The following is a 15,499-nucleotide window of genomic DNA, read 5'->3' on the forward strand; positions in this document are numbered from 1 at the left end:
GCAAATTCCATGTTATCATCGTCTCAGATCTACCTTAATGTTTGCTGGATTATTCTCCTGGAATTCCAAACCCCAGCTACACTATCAAGCTTTACCACATCCTTCAGCAGTGAGTTCCAGACCTTAACTATATGTTGAGTGAAAAAATATTTTCTCCTATTTGTTTTAAAGGTCTTACTATGCGACTTCCCCTTGTCTTTGTAAACAATCGATTCACATTTTCCTGTTCTTCTCCACTCAATATTTTATAAACCTCTATCATATCCCTCTCAACCACCTCTTCTCCAAGTTGAAGGAGCTCTAACTCTTTAGCCTTTCTTCATATGAGAGTCGTTCCATCTTCTCCGTACCTTTTTCAATTCCACTAAGTCTTTGAGGAGAGGAAATGCTCAATTAGACGATTTTACTCGGGTAAATGGCTTTTAAAACGGCCTTCTGTGGGGAACATATACCCAGAACCAAATATTTCTCTTAGCCAGGCTTTCATAACATTTCCGTATACTTGAAGGCAGCATAAGTCAGCCACATTGAACTGAATGTTATTCAGATAATGTGGGATATAAGAACCAATGCATGGAAAAAAATGAAAATAAAACTTCCTGTATTTCCAAGAAATAAATAATAGCACTTTGAGTTTCCATATGTACCTGTCCTGTGTAGAAGTTACATTTTTGGTTCTGTACTAGTTGACCACTGAGTGATCTCAACTAAGTCCTCTGCTCTCATCCTGTGCACTGGCACATCTTGCCAACTTAACGGTCTTATTTTATTTATTGCTTGGGATTTAACAACTGTGGAGGAGTAGAGTAGCCTAGTGGTTAGTGCAGTGGACTTTGATCATGGGGAACTGGGTTCAATTCCCACTGCAGCTCCTTGTGACTCTGGGCAAGTCACTTAACCCTCCATTGCCCCTGGTACAAAATAAGTACCTGAATATATGTAAACCGCTTTGAATGTAGTTGCAAAAACCTCAGAAAGGTGGCATATCAAGTCCCATTTCCCTTTCCCTATTTGAGATTCTACATGGAATTCCACTAGCAACATTCCATGTAGAAGCCTGCCCTTGCAGATCAGCAACGTGGCCACGCAGGCTTCTGTTTCTGTGCAGGACGTCAGACTCACAGAAACAGAAGCCTGCGCGGCAGCATTGGTGATCTGCAAGGGCCGACTTCTAGATGGAATGTTGCTAGTGGAGGAGTAGCCTAGTGGTTAGTGCAGTGGACTTTGATCCTGGGGAACTGGGTTCAATTCCCACTGCAACTCCTTGTGACTCTGGGCAAGTCACTTAACCCTCCATTGCCCCTGGTACAAAATAAGTACCTGAATATATGTAAACCGCTTTGAAACCTCAGAAAGGCGGTATATCAAGTCCCATTTCCCTTTCCCCCTTTCCCTTATGACATCACAATATCAGAAGTGAGCCAAGTATCGGGCAATCAAGCCATTGTGACATCACTGATGAGGTTGGCTCTTATTGGTGGAATGAGTGGAGGAGTAGCCTAGTGGTTAGTGCAGTGGACTTTGATCCTGGGGAACTGTATTGGGCAATCAAGCCATTGTGACATCACTGATGAGGTTGGCTCTTATTGGTGGAATGAGTGGAGGAGTAGCCTAGTGGTTAGTGCAGTGGACTTTGATCCTGCGGGAACTGAGTTCGATTCCCACTGCTGCTCCTTGTGACTCTGGGCAAAGTCACTTAACCCTCCATTGCCCCTGGTACAAAATAAGTACCTGAATATATGTAAACCGCTTTGAATGTAGTTGCAAAAACCTCCGAAAGTCAGTATATCAAGTCCCATTTCCCATTCCCTTTATGAAGAGATTCACCCAAACCGGTGTACAGTTTAATAGAAAACTTACAATTTTGTTAACAGCGTAACAATAGTGAAATGACTGTGGTAAAAAGTGGCCTGCGGTAGTGCGAGCACATCTTTTGGGCATATGCTGGGCCTTTTTTAAGGGTCTGGAAAATGGACAAGTGCTAAAATTGAAACCTTCGTGCGTCCATTTTCGGCCTGAGACCTTAGCGCCACCCATTGACCTAGTGGTACCTGTGCCAACTACTGTTTACCGCTGGGTAAGTGGCCCATGGTAGAAAATAGAAAATTATTCTCTACCATGGGATTCGGCGTGTGCCAAATTTGGAATTACTGCCCTGCTCATGCATTATCCAGGCCCTCCCATGCCTTTGTAAAAGGCCCTTAAATGAAGCAAAGTTGAAAACAGCAACCTAATAATAAAACTATCATGAAACAATAACAAAAATATACACGTTTAACAGGACTGGAATTCCAATAACAGAGATATAATACAGTGTCAGCATAATACTAATGAAATATCTAATAATCACATGAAACTTAGGGCCCTGTTTACTAAGACACCCTACAGGAATGCTAAAAATTAGTATGTGCTAACGCTAGAGATGCCCATAGGAATATATGGGTGCCTCTAGTAACGGTAACATAGTAGATGACGGCAGAGAAAGATCTGTATGGTCCATCCAGTCTGCCCAACAAGATAAACTCGTATGTGCCACTTTGTGTGTATCCTGAGCTTGATTTGTATCTGCCATTTTCAGGGCACAGACCGTAGAAGTCTGCCCAGCACTAGTCCCGCCTCCCAACCACTAGCCCCGCCTCCCACCACCGGCTCTGCCACCCAATTTCCGCTAAGCTTCTGAGGATCCATTCCCTCGGAACAGGATTCCTTTATGTTTATCCCACACATTTTTGAATTCCGTTACCGTTTTCATCTCCACCACCTCCCGCGGGAGGGCATTCCAAGTATCCACCACTCTCTCCGTGAAAAAATACTTCTTGAGTCTGCCCCCCTTCAATCCCATTTCATGTCCTCTAGTTTTACCACCTTCCCATCTCCGGAAAAGGTTCGTTTGCGGATTAATACCTTTGAAATATTTGAACGTCTGTATCATATCACCCCTGTTTCTCCTTTCCTCCAGGGTATACATGTTCAGGTCAGCAAGTCTCTCCTCATATGTCTTGTAACGCAAATCCCATACCATTCTTGTAGCTTTTCTTTGCACCGCTTCAATTCTTTTTACATCCTTAGCAAGATACGGCCTCCAATACTGAACACAATACTCCAGGTTGGGCCTCATCAATGACTTATACAGGGGCATCAACACCTCCTTTCTTCTGCTGGTCACACCTCTGTCTATACAGCCTAGTAACCTTCTGGCTATGGCCACCGTCTTGTCACACTGTTTCTTCGCCTTCAAATCCTCGGATACTATCACCCCAAGATCCCTCTCCCTGCCTGTCCATATCAGACTCTCACCGCGTAACACATACGTCTCCCGTGGATTTCTACTCCCTAAGTGCATTACTTCGCACTCGTGTTTAGCGTATGCTAAAAACCTATATGTCAGACCTTATAGACTTGCCTATTAGAAATGCAAAAAGATCATCACGCACACTCCTCAATCTCCACTATCCTAACTGTAAAGGACTAAAATATAAATCCACATACGCGACCAGTTTCTCATACATTTGCACGCAGCTATGGAACGCATTACCGAAGGCCATAAAAACAACGCAGGACCTAACCATCTTCCGAAGGCTACTGAAAACAGATCTTTTCAAGAAGGCGTACCATAAACATCCATCTTAAATACTAAATAATAACGCAAAACACTACTACTACTACTACTACTACTACTACTTAGCATTTCTATAGCGCTACTAGGGTTACGCAGCGCTGTACAAGTTAAAACATGGGGAAGGAAGGACGGACACGATCTATACATAACTGATCTTTTACCACATGATTGATTAACCTCTTTGATATTTATGATCAAGCAGTACCACTTCAACCTTATGCTGAATAGGGACTCTCTATAATCGATGACCTAATGTATGTTACAACCCAATTTATTCTCAGGAACCTTCACGCAATACCATAATTTATTCTTCTTTATCATGTGTGCACATGGTGTATATATATAGATGTTCCATGTATGTTATCATGTATGTTAGCACCTGAACGCAATAACATCTGTATTTCTATTACCCGGAAATGGCAACCGCCATTACGGCAAATGTAAGCCACATTGAGCCTGCAAATTGGTGGGAAAATGTGGGATACAAATGCTACAAATATCCTCGCAGAGGGACTGGAGTGGCGCAGCACAGCGCCTGGATTCTCAGCAAGTGGCCTTTGCCGGCACTCAGTGTATCAGGAGCCTAGAAATGTCTGCAGATTTGTCCACAAAATGGGCGAAAGGAAGGATCAGGGAAACACCTACTTGGTCTTTGGGGATTTTCTTGGCAAGATCCAGTCTCATTTGGCAGCTGAGAAGCTGTGGGCATTCCAGTACCTGGACCACACGTCTGTGGCATCTGTCAGTAGGCGTCTGCTGATGCCAGGGATAATGCATCTTTGGCAGGAGAATGGAAATGCTTGTGATTTAGTGGTGTTAGCCAGAAAGCAGCGTCCTTCGGAGTATAAGCACTTGGGTGGATCGTACTGGCACCTTTTCTGCCTTAAGCAAAAAGGGATCCTGATGCTAAAAGTCCTAAATCTGAACTAATCCTTTTGTGTTTTTGTGTGTTGGTGGGGGGAGGGTCTCTGCACCTGTTCCATAATAACCAGCCTTCTTAGATACATATAAAAACATAAAATGCAAGTGATTGGGAAAATCTCTGAGTGGAGAAGATAAAGAATCCAGCTGTAGGCCAGTGTTCAGGATTTGAACCAGTCATCAGTGTAAGAGCTAAGGATTTCCCATGCATTTTTCATTCTAGGCTGGTGGCACATCTGGGCTTTGCTTCTTCCGTGGCTCTTCTAACCATGTGCACTGAAGGTTCTAATAGTGTTGGCGGAGGCGGACATGGGGGGGTGGTCATGTGGTGAGAGAGACAGAACAGTTTTTTAGTCCTCCAGCGACATGTGCAAGAGCTGGGAACTTTCAAAACTGATTTTGCCCAAAAGCTGTCAAATGAGTGTCCTTCAGATAATCGTCCTGTCCTTGATTATTGCAATGAAAAGTGCTTCTTTCTGTGTGTCATTCTTGCTTTCTCTTTCTTGTTTTGCAGAGCTCCTGGGTTCGACAAAGAGAGTAAATGTGAATTTTCAAGACATTGATGGGTAAGTGATGAGATACCGTTTCATTAATCAAGAACGCTAGGGGCAATTCAGGAACCGGCTGCCTCCATTTCGGTGCTCCGGAGCCGCATTCTATCATGGCATCTGGACACCCAAATTCTGTTAGATAAAGCTGGTGTAACCCGGTATCAGCGGGCTTTATCTTTACATGTTGCAGTTATGCTGTAGAGTCTGTAAGTTACACGTGTGACTGAGAGATGCCTGTATCCACCCATTCTCCGCAAAGGTTTACCCCCCCCCCCCCCCCCCCACTTGCCAGAAGCCTAAGAAATAAGATGGAAGAGTTAGAATATATTCCACTAAATGAAAAATGAGATATAATAGGCATCTCAGAGACCTGATGGAAGGAGGATAACCAGTGGGACACTGTCATACCAGGGTACAAATTATATCGTAGTGATATGGTGGAGGGGCAGCTTTGTTTGTTAAGGAGGACCTTGAATCAAATGATTGAAAATTTCTGCAGGAAACAAAAAATATCTCTGAATCTCTATGGATTGAAATTCCATCTGTAAAGGGGAAAAGGATAGTGATAGGAGTGTACTACCGTCCGCCTGGCCAGGATGAACAGACAGATGTAGAAATGCTATCAGAAATTAGGGAGGCTAACAAACTGGGCAACACAATACTAATGGGTGATTTCAATTACCCCTATTTTGACTGGGTAAATGTAACATCAGGGAGGTAAAATTCCTTGACAAAATCAAGGACTGCTTTATAGAGCAGCTGGCTCAGAAACCAACAAGAAGAGAAAAAATTCTAGCCCTAGTCCTTAGTGGAGCAGATGATCTGGTGCAGGCGGTAATGGTGCTGGGGCTGCTTGATAACAGTGGGGTGGAGGAGTGGCCTAGTGGTTAGAGCACCAGAAATCCCACTGCTGCTCCTTGTGATCTTGGGCAAGTCACTTAACCCTCCACTGCCTCAGGTACAAACTTAGATTGTGAGCCCTCCTGGGACAGAGAAATATCCAGTGTACCTGAATGTAACTCACCTTGAGCTACTACTGAAAAGGTGTGAGCAAAATCTAAATAAATAGTGACCATAATATGATCATATTTTATGTCTGCTCTGGAGTAAGTACATACAGGAAACCCAATACATTAGCATTAAACTTTAAAAAAGGAAACTATGATAAAATCAGAAGAACGGTGAAAAGAAAACTTAGAGGAGCGACTGCGAGGGTCAAAAATTTACATCAGGCGTGGATGCCGTTCAAAAACACCATCCTGGAAGCCTAGGCCAAATATATTCCGCATATTAAAAAAAGGAGGACGGAAAACCAAACGACAGCCGGCGTGGTTAAAAAGTGAGGTGAAGGACGCTATCAGAGCTAAAAGAAAATCCTTCAGAAAATGGAAGAAGGAACCGACTGAAAATAATTAGAAACAGCGTAAGGAATGTCAAGTCAAATGCAAAGTGCTGATAAGGAAGGCAAGGACGGACTTTGAAAAGATTGCATTGGAGGCAAAAACACAGAATAATAACTTTTTAACGTATATTAGAAACAAGAAGCCGGCAAAAGAATCAGTTGGACAGCTAGATGACCGAGGGGTAAAAAGGGTAATCATAGTAATCAGAAAAGACAATGCCATAGATTTGCATTGGTTTTCACTGAGGAAGATGTGGGAGAGATACCGGTGCCAGAATCTCTGTAAACATGGAAGATATAATGGAGCAATTTGGCAAATTGAAGAGTAGCAAATTGCCTGGACCGGATGGTATTCATCCCAGAGTACTGATAGAATTGAAAACTGAACTTGCAGAGCTATTGTTAGTAATATGTAATTTATCATTAAAATCAAGCATGGTACCAGAAGATTGGAGGGTGGCCAATGTAACGACGATTTTTAAAAAGGGCTCCAGAGGCAATCTGGGAAATTATAGACCGGTGAGCCTGATGTCAGTGCTGGGCAAAATGGTAGAGACTATTAAAAAGAACAAAATTACAGAACATATACATAAGCATGGATTAATGAGACATGGAGGGGCATAATCAAACGGGGCGCCCAAGTTTTCCTGGGGCCGCCCTCGCAGGATGGCTCCGTGAAGGGGTGGGGAAACCCATATTGTCGAAACAAGATGGGCATCCATCTTTCGTTTTGATCATATGGTCGGGGACGCCCAAATCTCAACATTTAGGTCGACCTTAGAGATGGTCTTCCTTAGGTATGGTCATCCTCGGTTTTCGGCGATAATGGAAACTGAGGACGACCAAGCCATTTGGTTGTGGGAGGAGCCAGCATTCATAGTGCACTGGTCCCCCTGACATGCCAGGATACCAACTGGGCACCCTAGGGGGCACTGCAGTGGACTTCAGAAATTGCTCCCAGGAACATAGCTCCTTTCCCTCGTGTGCAGAGCCCCCAAAACCCACTCCCCCACAGCTGTACACCACTACCATAGCCCTAAGGTTGAAGGGGGGCACCTACATGTGGGTACAGTGGGTTTCGGTGGGTTTTGAAGGGCTCACATTTACCACCACAAGTGTAACAGGTAGGGGGGGATGGGCCTGGGTCCGCCTGCCTGAAGTGCACTGCACTCACTAAATCTGCTCCAGGGACCTGCATACTGCTGTCATGGAGCTGGGTATGACATTTGAGGCTGGCAAAAAAAAAATTTAAGTTTTTTTTCCAGGGTGGGAGGGGGTTGGTGACCACTGGAGGAGTAAGGGGAGCTGATCCCCGATTCCCTCCGGTGGTCATCTGGTCAGTTCATGCACCTTTTTGATGCTTGGTTGCAAGAAAAAATGGACCAAGTAAAGTCGGCCAAGTGTTCGTCAGGGACGCCCTTCTTTTTTCCATTATCAGCCGAGGACGCCCATCTGTAAAGCATGCCCCAGTCCCACCTTCAGTACACTGCCGACACGCCCCCGTGAACTTTGGTCGTCCCCATGACGGAAAGCAGTTGAGGGCGCCCAAAATTGGCTTTCGATTATGCTGATTTGGACGACCATGAGAGAAGGACGCCCATCTCCCAATTTGTGTCTGAAGATGGGCGCCCTTCTCTTTCGAAAATAAGCCTGAAAGCCAACATGGATTTAGTGAAGGGAAATCTTACCTCACCAGTCTACTGCATTTCTTTGAAGGAGTGAACAAACATGTGGATAAAGGTGAGCCAATTGTTATTGGGCGTTTGACAAAGTACCTCATGAAAGACTCCAGAGGAAATTGGAGAGTCATGGGATAGGAGGTAGTGTTCTATTGTGGATTAAAAACTGGTTAAAAGATAGAAAACAGAGAGCAGGGTTAAATGGTCAGTATTCTCAATGGAGAAGGGTAGTTAGTGAGATTCCCCAGGGGTCTGTGCTGGGACCGCTGCTTTTTAACATATTTATAAATGACCTAGAGATGGGAGTAACTAGTGAGGTAATTAAATTTGCTGATGACACAAAGTTATTCAAAGTTGTTTAATCACAAGAGGATTGTGAAAAATTACCTTACGAGACTGGGAGACTAAACGTCATCTGCCATTTAGACGCCCAATGTGAACAAGTGCAAAGTGATGCATGTGGGAAAGAGGAGCCTAAATTATAGCTACATGATGCAAGGTTCCACTTTAGGAATCACCAGGAAAGGAATCTAGGTGTCATCATTGATGATATGTTGAAACTGTCTGCTCAGTGTGCGGCGACAGCTAAGAAAGCAAGTAGAATGTTAGGTATTACTAGGAAAGGAATGGAAACAAAAATGAGGACATTATAATGTCTTTGTATCGCTCCATGGTGCGACCGCATCTCAAATATTGTGTGCAATTGTGGTTACCGCATCTCAAAAAAAATATATAGTGGAATTAGAAAATGTACAGAGATTGGCAATGAAAATGATAAAGGGGATGGGATGACTTTCCTATGAGGCAAGGTTAAAGCTGCTAGGGCTCTTCAGCTTGGAGAAGAGATGGCTGAGGGAAAATATGATAGAGGTTTATAAAATACTGAGTGGAGTGGAGTGGAGTGGAGTGGAACAGGTAGATGTGAATCACTTGATTTCTCTTTCCAAAAATACTAGGACCAGGGGGCATGCAATGTAACATAGTAACATAGTAGATGATGGCAGAAAAAGACCTGCACGGTCCATCCAGTCTGCCCAAGACAAACTCATGTGTATACCTTATCTTGAATTTGTACCTGTCTTTTTCAGGGCACAGACCGTATAAGTCTGCCCAGCAGTTTTTCCTGCCTCCCAACCACCTGTCCCGCCTTCCATCACCGGCTCTGGCACAGACCGTATAAAAGTCTGCCCTCCCCTATCCTCGCCTCCCAACCACCAACCCCTCTTCCCCCCACCTGCTCTGCCACCCAATTGTAGCTAAGCTTCTGAGGATCCATTCCTTCTGCATAGGATTCCTTTATGCACATCCCATGCATGTTTGAATTCCGTTACTGTTTTCATCGCCACCACCTCCCGCGGGAGGGCATTCCAAGCATCCACCACCCTCTCCGTGAAAAAATACTTCCTGACATCTTTTCTGAGTCTGCCCCCCTTCAATCTCATTTCATGTCCTCTCGTTCTACCGCCTTCCCATCTCCGGAAAAGATTTGTTTGTGGATTAATACCTTTCAAATATTTGAACGTCTGTATCATATCACCCCTGTTCCTTCTTTCCTCCAGAGTATACATGTTCAGGTCAGCAAGTCTCTCTTCATACGTTTTGGAACGCAAATCCCATACAATCCTCGTAGCTTTTCTTTGCACCGCTTCCATTTTTTTGACATCCTTCGCAAGGTACGGCCTCCAAAACTGAACACAGTACTCCAGGTGGGGCCTCACCAACGTCTTATACAGGGGCATTAAAACCTCCCTTCTTCTGCTGGTCACACCTCTCCCTATACAGCCTAGCAATCTTCTAGCTACAGCCACCGCCTTGTCACACTGTTTCGTCGCCTTCAGGTCCTCGGATACTATCACCCCAAGATCCCTCTCCCCGTCCGTGCCAATCAGACTCTCCCCGTCTCCCTTGGATTTCTACTCCCTAAGTGAATGAAGCTGCAAAGTAGTAACTTTAAAACAAATCGGAGAAAATATTTCTTCACTCAATGTGTTATTAACCTCTGGAATATGTTGAGAATGTGGTAAAAGCACTTAGCTTAACAGGGTTTAAAAAAGGGTTGTATAAGTTTCTAAAAGAAAAGTCCATAAGCCATTATTAAGATGGACTTGGGAAAATCCACTGCTTATTTCTAGGATAAGCAGCATAAAATGTATTGTACTGTTTTTGGATCTTGCCAGGTACTTGTAACCTGGATTGACCACGGTTGGAAACAAGATAGTGGGCTTGATTAACCTTTGGTCTGTCCTAGTATGGCAATGATTATGTTCATCTTATGTTCTTATTTATGCATTTGCCACTTACGCCCGCCCTTACAGCCCCTACTAGCAGTTAGACACATGTGTGGACTTAGCCAATGAAAATGCAGGCACTCTGTGTGTTCCTAATCCTAGAACTGCCCGTCTTGTGCATAAGAGATAGTGTGGTCCTGGCGCTAGGCAGGGCACAACAGGTGGTTCAAGTCTCCCTCAGTCTTCAAGTGTCACCAGAGGCTTCTCTTCAGGGCCCCAACGTCTCCTGCAGGGTGATGCACAGCAGAGATACCACCCCTCGTGATGTGACAAAAGCACAAGACAATACGAAGTAGTGTAGATCAAGTTCTGGCAAGAAAATCTAACATTGACCAGGTTTATATAGGAGAACAGCCAGGAACAAGATGGCTCTGGCAGGAAACAGCAGCCATGGTATGAATGGACATGACACACTGTCACCATCTGGTAGGAGGTCAGAGGTTCACCCCAACAAAACTCTACCAAGAGCTGTGTCCCCTGCAGGCTGGCAATGGAACTTCTCACACTGAAGGAAAGACATAAAGGAGTGAGAAAGAGCCAAGGGGTGGGGTGGGGGGGGGGGGGTGGAGGGAAAGAAATAGGACAACAGAGATAAACAAAACAAACAGAGACAAGACCAGCAAAAGAGAAAGAGAAACACATTGAGCCTGAAAAGCAAGACAAGATGCAAAAGGCTGGAAACTACTTCATTATCTGGTAGTGAATATTAATAGTTCAACACTCTAAAATATTCTGGGACCCAGTTCAAGGTGGGCATGACTCCAGCACAAGATGTACATGTTAATAGCTTGATTTTATTGGCATATTTGAATATGTTGGGTGCCTCATAGTTCTCTTTTATGTAGAAAATACCCACCAGCCCTCAGTCTTTTGTATTGGGGGTCAAAATCTTTTGTGGAAACAACATGGAGACAATCTGCCAACCATCACCTCAACCTGCCCCCCCCCCCTCCCCAATACACAGCCAAACGAACTTTGTTCACCGCTAGCAATATGAGGCACAAGGGTTCTAGATTCCCCAGCAGAAACCTGGGAGCTTTACTCCAGACCCCACTGTATATGTAAATAGGGCTCAGACCCTCGTGTAGGTATTGTTGGGATAGAAGAAGTTCATGAAAGGCTCTACTAGAATCTCTCTGGGAGGGACAAGGCCAGCAAGGAAATCAATTACACAGGACATGCATCCTGGTAGCTCTGTACATCTAATAGAGGTGTCAGAAGAAGGAATACAGTTCCTCCCAATTATCAGCCTGAGTATCCAGGCATTTCAAGGTTCTTATAGATCGTAATCTATTAATTTATCTGACAAGTACTATTGGTATTTTGGGCAGGATGTTTTCTTGGTTTAGGGGGTTTCTTGGGGAAAGAACTCCTAGGGTAAAATGGGAAAATTAGTTTCAGGATCATAAGTACGTAAGCATCGCCATGCTGGGACAGACCAAGGGCCCATCGAGCCCAGCACCCTGTCACCAACAGCGGCCAAAAGAACAAGCAATTTGTCCCACACATCCTAGAAATACTGTATTATTCCCTCATCCATTCAATAACATTCTATGGCTTTTTCCTCCAGGAAGCCGTCCAACCCTTTTTTGAAGTCCGCTAAGTTAACCGCCTTAACCACCTTTTCCAGCAGCGAATTCGAGTTTAACTTCTCTGAACCTTTTCTAATTCCACTATATCTTTTTTGAGATACGATGACCAGAACTGAACGCAATACTGAAGGTGAGGTTGCACCATGGAGCGATACAGAGGCATTATAGTATTCTCGGTCTTATTTACCATCCCTTTCCTAATAATTTCCAGCATCCTGTTTGCTTTTTTGGGTACCGCCACACACTGGGCAGAAGATTTCAGTCTATTTTCTACAATGACACCTAGATCTTTTCTTGGATGCTGACCCCCAAGGTGGACCCCAGTATCAGAAATCTTTGATTCATGTTATTTATCCCAATGTGCATCACCTTGCATTTGTCCACATTAAATTTCATCTGTCATTTGGATGCCCAGTATTCCGATTTCCTAAAGTCTTCAAATAAGAGCAACCAAAATGATAAAGGGGATGGAAGTCCTCTTATACAAGGAAAGTCTAAAGAGGTTAGAAATCTTCAGCACGGAAAAGAGATGGGTAAGGGGAGATATGATTGAGGTCTACAAAATCCTGAGTGGTGTAGAACGAGTAGAAGTGAATCGATTTTTTACTCTGTCAAAAAGTACAAAGACTAAGGGACACTCAAGGAAGTTACATGGAAATACTTTTATGTTTAAACTGTTTTATTGACGATATGTATAATACAAATCAGCTTGACTTATTCATACAACATGGCTCAGTATACAAAATCGACATTCCAACAACATACCCAACATCGCCAATCACTTTTTTCGATTTCTCCCCCCCTGCCCCCTCCCCTCCTTACAACTTTATATGTGTGAACATTTTTATTTGTCGCAATTTTAATTGATGGAATCAAGTATAAAACAACATGGAAATACTTTTAAAACAAATAGGAGGAAATATTTTTTCACTCAAGAAATAGTAAAGCTCTGGAACTCGTTGCCAGAGGATGTGGTAACAGCGATTTGCATGTCTGGGTTTAAAAAAGGTTTGGACAAGTTCCTGAAGGAAAAGTCCATAGTCTGAAATTGAGATGAACATGAGGGAAGCCACTGCTTGCCCCGGGACTGTTAGCATCGAATGTTCCTACTTTTTGGGATTCTGCACGGAATCTTGTTCTCTTTAGGATTCCAGAATTTTGCTATTCTTTTGGGTTCTACATGGAATGTTGCTACACTTTGAAATTCTGCATGGAATCTTGTTATTCTTTAGAATTCTAGAATCTTGCTACTCTTTGGGGTTCTACATGGAATGTTGCTATTATTTGGGTTTTTGCCAGGTACTTGTGACCTGGATTGGCCACTGGTGGAAGCAGGGTACTGGTCTGACCCAGTATGGCTGTTCTTATGTTCTTATGTAGAAGGATATTTAGCTTTTAAATTATCCTTCTGTGAAAACCTGCTCAAAATCTAAACTATTTCACTGCCTCCTTTCCATTTCAGGCTCTTAAATCTTGGAATCTTTTATCACATGAAATACGGATGGAATTTTCCTATCTAGGAGACTATTAAAAACCACCTTGTTAAAAAAATATATTTTATCTTGCATTTATTTTTTTTTATTTTGTCTATACTTTATCTCTGCAAGTATTTTCTGTCCTTGAATTTCTTTTATAAGCCACACTAAATCTTTGGGTAATCCATTGTATTATGAGTAAAGTGGTGTGGTAGCTGGTTTAATCCACTTTTAAAGGTAATATATAGAAATAAAACAAAACATACAAAAGAAAATACCTTTTTTATTGGACTAACTTAATACTGAAGACCTACCTTGTTTCAAAAATTCTATAACTGAAGACATAAGCTAAAGATGGTCGACACCACTTTCTAACTGAAAAAACACAACTGTAACTTCACCCAACTGTACGTAAATTGTAAGCCACTTTGAACCCAAACTTGCTTTTGGAAAATAGTGGGATACGTTTGAAGGTAGCACTTACTTAGATCATAAATAAGCAAATGTTGATTAATATCAGAATATTAAGTGGAGGAGTGGCCTAGTGGTTAGGGTGGTGGACTTTGGTCCTGGGGAACTGAGGAACTGAGTTTGATTCCCGGCACAGGCAGCTCCTTGTGACTCTGGGCAAGTCACTTAACCCTCCATTGCCTGCCGCATTGAGCCTGCCATGAGTGGAAAGCACAGGGTACAAATGTAACAAAAATAAAAATATATAAGTGAAATACAAAAGCATTCCAATGACAGCCTCACAGGAAGAGGGTGGGGTGGGTTAGGTGAGAGACAGGAAGGGCTGGGTGGGCAAGAGGCAGGGAGAGATGGATAAGAAACAGGGAGAGCTGGATAGCTGATAAGACAGTGACAAAGCAGTATATTTTATGGTTTACAATGTGATAGAAAACATAGATCTTTGCTGTCTGGTGGGTGTCAAAATATTTAATCATTTTGACTTCAAAGGTCTTACGTTCCTGGCTTGTCTTACTGAAAGATATAAACAGGATGGAGTCGGTCTAGAGGGTGGCTACGAAATTAGTAAGCGGTCTTGAATGCAAAAATTATAGGGACAGGCTTATGAACCTCAACATGTATACGCTGGAAGAGAGGAGGGAGAGAGGAGACATGATAGAAACGTTTAAATATCTCAAGGGCATTTATGTACAGGAAGAGAGCCTTTTCCAAATGAAGGAGAGCTCTGGAATGAGGGGGCACATGACAAAGTTAAGAGGTAACCTAATTTATTTATTTATTTGTTACATTTATACCCCATATTTCCCCACCTATTTGCAGGCTCAATGTGGCTTACAAAGTACCGTAAAGGCGTTTGCAATTCCGGTTGATAACAAATACAAGATTGTGTTGTGGTCAAATGAGATAGAAGTGAACCAGGTGTCATGGGTCGAGGGAAAGAGGATGGTAGATTGTCAAGTTCGATCTTTGATTACGTTGTGTTGCAGGGTGTGGGGATTTATGTTGGATCGTTGGGATAGGCTTTTTTGAAGAGGTGGGTTTTTAATGACTTCCTGAAGTTTAGGTGGTCATGTATTGTTTTCACAGAATAATAAGGATATATTATTTCACAGAAAGGGCAGTGGAGGCGTGGAATGGCCTCCCGGTGGAGGTGGTGTAGTCGAGGACTGTTCCAGAATTTAAAAAGGCATGGGATAAGCATATTGGATCGCTTAGGAACAGGAAGAATTAGGGGTTACAGAGGATGGGCGGACTGCATGGGTCATGTGGCCTTTATCTGCCGTCATGTTTCTATGTCTTAAAATTTGCTTCTAGTATTCTCACTATAAAATCATTGCTCCAGTGTTGTGATTTTGTAAAGTGCTGTCCTATAGAGGTGGCATCCTGGTTGGATTATATGTTATGAAAATTATTATATTGAAAGCTAGCTCATAACAGTGTACACAATGAAGAATGCAAGTTTCAGTTTCAAGTACAACAATTGCTTCGCTACCAAAGAGATTTG

At 43.1% G+C, this 15,499-nt stretch overlaps 1 protein-coding gene across 1 annotated transcript in view; it reads left to right on the top strand.

Moving 5' to 3' along the window:
* The window catches only part of CASKIN1 (CASK interacting protein 1), a 181,994-nt gene that overhangs the window by 72,725 nt on the left and 93,770 nt on the right, over positions 1–15,499 (top strand). The window contains exon 2 of the mRNA XM_030213148.1: positions 5,055–5,106. Coding sequence (XP_030069008.1) covers positions 5,055–5,106 — 52 coding nt within the window. The remainder of the gene's footprint in view (positions 1–5,054; positions 5,107–15,499) is intronic.

This window comes from Microcaecilia unicolor, chromosome 8 (genome assembly GCF_901765095.1).
Source record: "Microcaecilia unicolor chromosome 8, aMicUni1.1, whole genome shotgun sequence".
NCBI classification, from domain to species: domain Eukaryota; kingdom Metazoa; phylum Chordata; class Amphibia; order Gymnophiona; family Siphonopidae; genus Microcaecilia; species Microcaecilia unicolor.